The sequence below is a fragment of the Cyrtonyx montezumae genome, unplaced genomic scaffold, assembly GCF_038088225.1.
Source record: "Cyrtonyx montezumae isolate F1298 unplaced genomic scaffold, pur_monq_1.0 scaffold_13, whole genome shotgun sequence".
Taxonomy (NCBI): Eukaryota; Metazoa; Chordata; class Aves; order Galliformes; family Odontophoridae; genus Cyrtonyx; species Cyrtonyx montezumae.
The window spans coordinates 10561590-10571654 of record NW_027071859.1 but is presented as its reverse complement, the minus strand read 5'-3'; the positions used below and the strand labels follow the sequence as shown (position 1 = coordinate 10571654).

The following is a 10065-nucleotide window of genomic DNA, read 5'->3' as shown; positions in this document are numbered from 1 at the left end:
AAGGTTGGAAAAGACCTCCAAGATCATCCAGTCCAATCATCCACATATCAATATTTCCCACTAAGCCATGTCCCTCAGCACAACATCTAAACATTACTTGAACACCTCCAGGGACAGTGACTTCATCACCTCCCTGGGCAGCCCATTCCAGCACCTGACCACTCTTTTGGAGAAGTAATTTTTCCTATTGTCCAACCTGAATCTGCCCTAGCACAACTTGAGGCCATCCCCTCTAGTCCTATTGCTAGTTACAAGGGAGAAGAGGTCGACCCCCACTACTCCACGGCCTCCTTTCATGGAGCTGTAGGGAGAAATAAGGTGTCCCCTGAGATTCCTCTTCTCCAGACAAAGCAATTCCAGTTCCCTCAGCCACTCCCCATAAGCATTTTGCTCCAGAACCCTCACCAGATTCACTGCCTGTCTCTGAACATGCTCCAGGACCTCAGTTTCTTGTACTGAAGATGAACAGATGGCTGGAGCATCTCTTCTTTGAAAACAGGCTGAGATTTGGGGTCATTTAGTCTAGAGAAGAAAAGGCCTCAACGAGACTTTATGATAGTCTTTCAAAGATAATGGGAACCTGCAGGAAAGATGAGGAGGGACTTTATCAGGTACTGTAGTGATTGAACCAGGAGTAAGAGTTTTAAACTAAAAGAGCATACATAAAGAATGGATATTAGGAAGAAATTCTTCACTATTATGGTAGAAAGGTACTGGACAGTAAGGTTACCCATGGAAGTTCTGGGTGCCCCATGGGGCTTTGAGCAACCTGATTTAGTGGAAGGTGTCCCTGCACATGGCAAGGGAGTAGGAATTAGATGATTGTTAAGGTCTCTTCCAGCCCAAACCATTCTATTATTCTATGATTCTGTCCTGAATTTCTCTTACATTTATGCTTCACCTCCTTTTGAACTCTGTACTGCAACTGAAAAATTTTCTTTGTCTAACCTAACAAGTACATGGAACTGAGAGTACATCAGATGAAACTGACTCTGAAGCCTAAACCAAAATCCTTCAACTTAGTAAATTTATATTCCCGGAATTGTCCCGTACACATCCATAAACATTTGTAACAAATCACTTCAGAAAATAATGAGTTGTTTTAAAACAACTTAAACAGGCAGAGGATCTTAATGATGTGTGAGTAAGACAGAAAATTTCGACAGTATATTCTAATAGATGAGAAAAATATGTCAAATTTTATTAATACTGCATGAACTTTAAAAGGGTCTCATCTTTCCATTAACATTTCTACTAGCAAACATTCATCATAAAATTCTTTGCCATGAAATATTCACAGGAATATTCCTAAATAAATAAATAAGTTACTAGTGAGTACTGCAATATTAATACCTAAAAAATATATAAACCACAAAGATCAAACTAACAACATGGAAATGTAGCATAAAAACATTTCAACAATTTTCAGGCAGACTGTTTCCATTTGAAGACTGGTAAGAGATTAAAGCAAGTCATTTCAAATAAGGATGAAGTTTTTGGAGCCTAGCTTTTTTTGACAGACCAATTCTGATGGGTCTCTTGCATGTTTTAAGAGGCTGTACTCTTGTAACTTCGTGTGTCAGAAAGTATCCTAAGTATCCTACAAACAAGCAAACAAAAATGTGAAAGTAAGTGAAAGTAAAAACAGAGTTCCACACCATATTACACCTGAAATATATCAAGATATGTAGATTTGGTGAACACTATTTGCAACTTCTTAGACCTGTCCCATCTGCATTTTGTTATGCTGTAGAGTCTCTGACATACTCCTTTAGGCTGAAGTTGAAATACTGACAGATGTGTCACACTTAGATCCTTTCTAATTAGAAGGATCCTCAACATCATACTGCAAAACTTTCCTAACATACTGGTAAGTCATGTCCAGTTTATATCAATCAGCATTCTGAGAGTGGAGGAACAAACTGAGAGAAGTATGCTTTAGTACTTACCACTAGTCTGAGGGATTTCGATGTGCAACAGCAAATCAGAGTGACGCATCACTCCACTGTGGAGATAATAATCATAACACTTCAACTCATGCCACTCATTTTTCATGAAGAAGAAGAGGAGGATTTAGGTTTTCTGCTCAAAAACCTAGTCTGCTAGGTAAGGTACAGAGCATCTGGTAATCTAGAGCATTATTAAATCATCCTTGAGAAGCTATTTTGTTTTTCAGATCAGTGGGATAGAATGAAAGACAATGACTTTTTCAACTAGAGATTAGGATAATGAACCACCTGAAAGAAACAACAATCACACAAGTGAGAAAGTGTCAAAGTTTAAGACCCTTTCCAGATCTAGTTTTCATGAGTCTGTGAGAAGAAGAAGCAATGGGTAATTAGCTAGGATGTCAAATAGTGAGCCCATCAGAATCATAGGCACTCCTACTGACAGGGGATAAAAAAAATAATTCCATTTTTAAATCAATAATGAGATAGTACTGCTGCTATGCCTTTTATAAGACTCATAAGAGTCTATAGGAAGAAAAATAGTGTGCAATAAAAGTCAATCAAATATTATGGGCTTATATGCAGCCTGTAAAGCATAGCAGTTCTGAAATCAAGATGAACAGTAAAACTGCTGATGATAAATCCATTTGTCCCACCTTGGTACCTCCTTACCAATCAGTCACAGCTTGAGGCAACAGTCACTTCACGTGATGAATCAGTGGGATGTAAAACAAAGAAATTATTGATATCAGAAAGTAATAAACTGCCCTTACCAATCTTCCTTTTAACTGTGGGAGTAATATGCTGAATTATGGCAGTTTCGGTAGCTTAACTGGCTAAATTAACAGGCTTGGATGCTATAGCAGAAACAGTTCTTATAAAAAATCTGAAAACAAATTAAATCATGTAAGAGCACATTTGATGGCTCAAAATCCTATTGAAAAATTGAAGGAGACAGACACACATCAGCAGAACTTCTGGCATCAACTCCTATCAATACAGTTAGTATTCCCACTGATATGGTCTTTCCTTCAGAATAATCAATGACAATGTTCATCATAAATGGCATAAAATTCTCTCTGCTAACCATGGATGAGAGCAAAGAAGTAAAGTGCTGACTCAAGGAAAGAGGATACTCAAAGTATATATTCCATCAGCTGAAAAGGTCAATGAATTGAACATGAAATTTTTTCACATTCTTCTAGTACGCTAGAAGTGTACTAGGTGCCTATTGATTCTGACAAGTTCTGGAAATAAAGTATAGAGTGGGGCATTTCCCTAGAAATCAGATGTCTGGAAAAGGTGATTGTTACCGATCATGAGCTCAAAAGGAAATCAATCATTGTTAAGGTTTGTTTACAAACCTAGAGAAGCTTAGATGGGAAATTATAAAGACTAGAAAGTGGTGCATAGAAAATAGTTGCTGCTAATAGCAGTAAAGAAATTGTACACTTTTCTCTGTCCTTGGCTTTGTGGCTGAAAGCAGTAGAGGATGACAAAAGGGAAGTTAAACTGCTGCTCTTTTGCAGGAGCTACAGTGTTTGATCTAGCAAGCTGAACTCAACTGACAAGAAGATATGCATCCATGTTGTGCTGTTGTGCACAATGCAGCACTCTAGAATTTGAGTTTTCCCTAAGCAGTAATAACAGCTACTCCAAAAGGCAGAGGCTAGAATCCACTTGCCCCTAAAAAACAACTGTAGATCAGTGGTAAACCAAGTAGATCAGTGATAAAGTGTAAATCAAGTAAAAAAAAATTATAGCAAAACTCTCCATAAAATTTTGAAGTTAGTGTATTAAATATATGATCACAAGATGATATTTTCATTAAAAAATATGGTGGAAAACAAAAAACAATCAGAGCACATCTGTAAATGTTCAAGATTTTCAGCCATGTTATCTCATAAAATGGCCTCAGTGAGAGAAGCAACTTCCTGAATTGTAAATGATTTGCCCGAGTGAAACAGAAGATATCCATAGCTTTTTTGTTTCAAAGTTTTACAATTTCACTTCAGAATCATCTAATGGCTTTGATCTACTAAATGTTATTAGTTGTTATTAAAATTGCAAACACAATTGCAAACATTAGGTTCTTTTGGAAAACCTAATAGCTTCATGGGCTCTGTTGTTCTGAATTTTCTTTCACAAGGAGCCCAACACTACAACAATTTCAAGGAAAGTATAGCAAATCATATTTTCTTGAAGATACATTTTGCAATGATATTTGTTCCCAACAGCTCCAAAGCAGGTAAAGAAGGAGACACTACATTTTTAGACTTCTCTTCTACCCATAGAATAGAATGGTTCAGCTGTATGACTTTGCTTTGTGACCAAAGTAAAGATAGGACAGCTCTCCAGTAATGTATCAAACAAACAGATTGTTATATATATCTACATAAGTTATATTATTTCTTGCTACAATAAATAAATAAATATGTGTTTCATAAAGCAGTTCATTAGCACTGGCATCTGTGGGATAGATATCACAAAAATAATATTCTTACCTCCCTCTTTCTGTAAATTATAATTTTCCTCCTTCAAAAGTGTGCAGGATAGAAAAGCAGGGTCCCACGTGTATGGCTTTTTGTAAACTGAATAAAAATGGCCTTAAAAGGGAAGTGTAAGAAACATTTCTTAACCAACTTATAAACAAATAATTACATTTGTTTAACCAATTTATTAATTTGTAAATGTAAGTAAAACATTTGCGTGCATATTACAAGAAATATGAAGTTTTGCTTTCAGAGGTCTGTGAAAAGCTCATTAGCATATTTGTGTAGATATAATAGATGCATATTTTCTTCCCTCAAATCTTCTTACTCCACATTTAGGTAGAAAAGTGATCACTTAGTGAACAATTAATGCAGTATCTAGTTAGGTTCTCATACACCGGGACAAGGGATGCAGGTTTAACTGGCAGCATATTTTACTGTTACAATTTCACTGAACAGAACACTCTCCAGAGCTTTTCTATGATACTCTTCTAATTGTTTCATGAACACTAATCACCTTCATGAAACCTCTGCAATTTCATAGATAGTCTTGATAGCCAGAATCTTAAGTGCTGTGGAAGTGCACCCTGCTTGCTGGATGGAAAAATGCCATTCAATATAGAATGCTACACAGGCAATGAAACAGCTGAGGAACTGCCTAACTCTTTATGTGAGCATTCTACTCTTCCATTTTCTCAGACTGAAGAAAGTTCTGAATATTATGCAAAATTTGTTTTGAAAAGTTAAAGTTGATATTCATAACAGTGTGAAATTTTCCAGTGGAATACATTTGTTCTATGACCGTTTCCTTATGTGTTTATACCCTTCATTCTTATTGTTTATAAGTATCATAGAATGGTTTGGGCTGGAAGGGACCTCTTAGATCATCTAGTTCAAACCCCCTGCTAATAGGCAGGGACACCTCCCCCTATATACTTATTTAGGGCTCATTATTACAAAGTTTAAGAAAAAAAGAAATAATCTGTAGAGGAATAAGCCTGAATTCAGAGCTACAACTGCTACTACAGTGCTCAGCAGCATCAGTAGCATGGCTGTTTCACATTTGGCTACCCATAGGGAAATCTCTTTGGCCCCACAGACATTGTACAGTTCAGTGAAAACTCAGATACAGCTATGGTACTTTTTGAGTTGAGAAATGCAACTTCAAAGAAAAATATATATGCATTTGCAAAAAACAATTATATCTGTTTATTGAAAGACAATAATTTCATGTACTTACGTTCTGCAATAGGTGAATGTAGCAACTCTTCACTGGGCACACTTGAACAGTACTCGTTAGATGCTTTCATATTTTCATTTTCAAGTGATATTTTTTCATTTGATAAACTTTCATCACTGTCAGTTACATTTTCCCCTTTTATAGTACCACAGACTGGGGAGGGAAGATTTGTTTTCTTTTCAGAAACACTTTCCATATTTTCTTCTATACCCTCAGAACTAATTGATTCACAGTAATTGTTGTGAGAGTTTGTTTCCACACTAGACAAATTGTTTTCATCTTCCTTGCTAATTTTATGAAACATATGTAGCTCTTCTAGCACTAGATCAAATTTTCTTTTCAGTTCAAATTCATATGTGATTTTATTTTCTGAAGGTAAACATTCATTTTTTACATCTCCAATATATCCATTGTTCATTAAAGATAAACGCATTTCTAATTTCTCTTCTGCAGCAATGAATGTTTTAGCTTCATCTTCTGAATATGACATAATCAAGTCATTCATTACTGGCTCACATTGACTTTCATTAGTTCCATGCATTTGTTCATCACTTATCTCTTCCTGTTCTTTTACATATTCAAGATGTTGTTTCAGAGCTGTTGGCTCTAAGCTGACAGCGTTATTTGTCTCAGTATGTCCTGGTAAAGAAAAATACACTGTTTCATTTGCCTGTAATTGCAAGTATGCGGAAGTAGGACTTCTCGTGGATAGATAGGGCACAGTGGTGTGATTTTTTTCAGACTGTTTTAGTTTCTCTGCACTTAAGGAAATCCTTCTATGTCTGTCTTCACCTATGACTCCAGCTTTATAGACAAAAGAGCTGCTAGGGAGTAGTGGAGTGATATACAGACAACAACTTAAAGAACTAGGAAATATATTTCCAGAATCCGAATGTGTGTTTGGAAATTGTACAAATTCCTTTTCATGAAATAAATGTAGGGTATATGCATCTGTTTCTCTGCAATATTCCGGTCTGCTCGTTTGGATACCTTGTAACAGGAGAGAACTGCATTTTTCCATGGCTGGTTTTGACTGCTCAGGTAACATTACAGCATCTTTACTTTTAGCAGGCAAATTATGAACGCTTTCTGAACTTGTGACTGTGTTCTGTACAAGTGACAGCTTTTTGAGAGAATTATCTTGATATACAAGTGAGATCTGGTCGAACTCTTCAGAATCACTAGTAAGGGGAATTTTTTTGTATGTGTCAAAAAGAGGAAACGAGTTTTTAGACAGAAAACTATGAGAATTTCTTTGCAGCCCTTTGGACTTGAAATTCTCCTTCCTACCAGCCTTTATGCAATTAAAAGTAACTAAGAATTTTTTCACTTTACATATCATTTCCTTCGTAATCTTCACGCAACTTCTACATTTACTGGTGTTGTGTTCTTTATTGTCTCTCAAATTAAGAGGTAAAGCTCTAAGTTCCTCTCCATGAAAATAACTGTTGAGCATTTTCTTTGGTTTGTTCTTTGCCCACTTCGTGGTAGTTACCGACATTTGCCAATCTGCACATTTATTATTTACCTTTTCCAACCTCGGTTGTGAACAGGCAGGAAGGTAACTCAAACATCTAAGACTGTAATGCATCTTCTCTGGCGAAGAAGGATCACAATTGTCCTTAGACAAATTTAGACTTTTAGCAACCAACACTTGCTTTCTCACAGCCTTTCTATGACTGACAGACTCTGAGTATGTGCTGTGGATTCGTTCACTCTTTCTGGGCAAGAGGTGGTGCTTTCTGACAAATCTTCCCTTAGATAATCCACTTCCTTGGTTACGAAAGAAGATCCTTCTGGGTAGGAAAGTGGAGGTTTCATTACCTAAAGATAAAGAAAAATATCTTTTCTGGCATTCACTATGTAACTGTAAACTAATGTTTTCCACAGATTTAGAGCTTACAGTGCCTGGATAAGTTTCATATTTTTTGTAAAAATCTGTGTTTTGCATCAGATTAATCTCTGTGTGTGAATTTAACAGCATCTGCTTTCTGCCATGTGAAGCACGTTTCTCCGCTCTCACAAATTTCCCTTCAGTCAGTAATAATGCCTTCTTCTTATTGAAAACAGAAGCAAGCATTTTCTTCGGTAGTTTCACCCTCAGATGCTTTGAAATGATAGCCAGCAAACAAATGAGGGTTTTATTCTTGTGGCTTGCACCAATACTGCTCCCTACTACCTCTGGAGTATCATACTGCTCATTTAATGCTTCACAAACATCAAACCAGGGCACAATATTGTCAGCCTGACACATAAGCGTAACTTTAGCTAACGATTTGGTCCATGTCCTGCATGCTCCAAATAAAAGGTTTTGAAATGAAAACTTTATTTTGAACATTTTCTTTTCCCTCGTTACACCAAAACTCACTTTTACGTCTGGAAAATTGTGCACATCAATGGGAGTACAACTACTTTCACGTGTAATGTTTTCAATTAAATATCTTTTGATATCAAGTAGTTCATTTGTAAATAGTTCTGACTCTGCTTCTTGCAAACTAATACCACTGTTGGAATCATGCAGACCACAGTGTAGGTCTAACTTATTTTTCTCTAATGTTATTGCTGCAGTGCTTGTCTGTATATGAAATGTGTTCTCATGACTGCTATTCCTCCTCGTAACGCTGATGAATTTCTTGTTCTGAACTTGTTTAGCACCGATGTAGATGTGAATCCTTGACTTCTGGTCATCATCATTATCTGAATTCTCCAGCACTTTACAATCACTTTCAGCAAATATTTGACTACATTCTGAATTAGTGCTGCTGTCCCTGGCGTTAGTTAGAGGCAGGTTTCCTCCTTCTGCCACAGCACTGTGCTTTTGTTTGTTAGTTGCTTGATAATTCTGTTCTTCAAATTCCAAACCAACAGATGAAGCTTTCACAATGTTTTTAACATTCTGCCATTTCTGTTTCCCTACATCAGACATTTTTTGCTCACCACGTATCTGTTTTGATTGCATCAGAGTTGTTTGGCCTTTTAGCATCTTCCCAACCATCTCCTTCAAGTTAGTTGATGGCATTTCACTGCTTAATCTATTTGAGATACTAGGAAATTGAAATGTGTTCTCTGTCATCAAAAACGTAGGGATTTCCAATGGTTGCATGCATTTAAAAGGGTTTGGTGTTGGAACTATAGATGATGAATTATTGTCACCTCTTTCTGTAGTAATTCCATGATCATTAAAGTAATCATCCTTGGTTCCTGTACTGTATACTTCTTCCAGAAAAACATTTTTCTCATTTTCTGCGTAAGACAGCACAGAACAAGTATTGCATGAAAATGGAACTTGTGAAAGCTGATATTTTCTCCACCTCTGAAACAAGTTCCTGTTTAAAGGTGTATCTGAAGACTTCTGTTTAAGTTCATTGTCAGCTATTTTATTCTGCTCTGTATCATTCTGATGCAGTCGGAAGGGATTAGGTACATGTAGGTTTTTGTGTGTGTTAGTAGAACTCCACAGATTGCGTAATTCTCTTTCACCCTGCTGTCTACGGATATTTAGTGAAATGTCATCTTCTATAGCATTGTGACTTCCATTTTCGTGACTCCATTTTTTGGTGGTCAGTTTACTTTCAAGTACTTTATATAACAGTCTTTCACTGTTAGAAACTTGAGAATGGAAAGATTCTCTTATGCAAGGTTTTCTGCCTCTATCACATCTTCCATTTTCTGATGCCCAGCTGCTTTGTATTTCTGATAAATATAGAGGCTCATTTGGAGGTGTTTGATAACTGTTTGCACGTATACTTTGTTCCAACTTCTGCTGCTCCTCTTTCTCCATGCTTTTCTGATGGCTTTCTCTTTTAACACACTTTGGATACAGATGGAATTCATTGTCATTTGATGGTACAGGTAAAAATGTTGGAGAATATGTGTTTTTCATGTTCAGAAAAGTTCTATACTTGCAGAGACAGGCTGAAAGTTAAGAAAATAATAAAGTATTTATAATAAACGATCTTTTAGTTATTTCTAATCTGTACAAAATACCAATCGATAATTCTATCTCAGATCAAGTTGATATTTGTTCTGTATGCATGGCAGAGATAAACACATTATTTAAGACCACAATCTAGAATTCAAGAGATTAGTTACAAAAGACAGATGAATGCAAAATCAAAATAAGCACGATAATTTCATTGTGTCAACAAGTAAAAGGGACTAACTGCATATTCTATGCATTTTGGAAGAAAAAAAGTAGTTAGAAGAAATGTGGGGAAAATGGTGGTGATGCAGTCTTCAGGAGAAGGCCCTTTTGAGTCGTTAAAAGCTGACAGAAGTTGACAGAAATTTCTAGTCCTCTCCTCACTGTGGGACAGTTAAGTTTTGTTCATCAAATCTCCTCAGGTATGACAAAAACCTCCACCTGCCTTCATGCGCAAAGAAA

At 36.4% G+C, this 10065-nt stretch overlaps 1 protein-coding gene across 1 annotated transcript; it reads right to left on the bottom strand.

Moving 5' to 3' along the window:
* Nucleotides 1-1472: 1472 nt before the first annotated feature.
* On the bottom strand, nt 1473-9564 carry RAD51AP2 (RAD51 associated protein 2). The gene is made up of 3 exons (XM_065731087.1): nt 5682-9564; nt 4454-4555; nt 1473-1591 (listed from the first exon to the last, which is right to left on the bottom strand). The coding sequence occupies exons 1-3, from the start codon at nt 9562-9564 to the stop codon at nt 1473-1475; spliced, it is 4104 nt and encodes a 1367-aa protein (XP_065587159.1).
* Nucleotides 9565-10065: the final 501 nt, after the last annotated feature.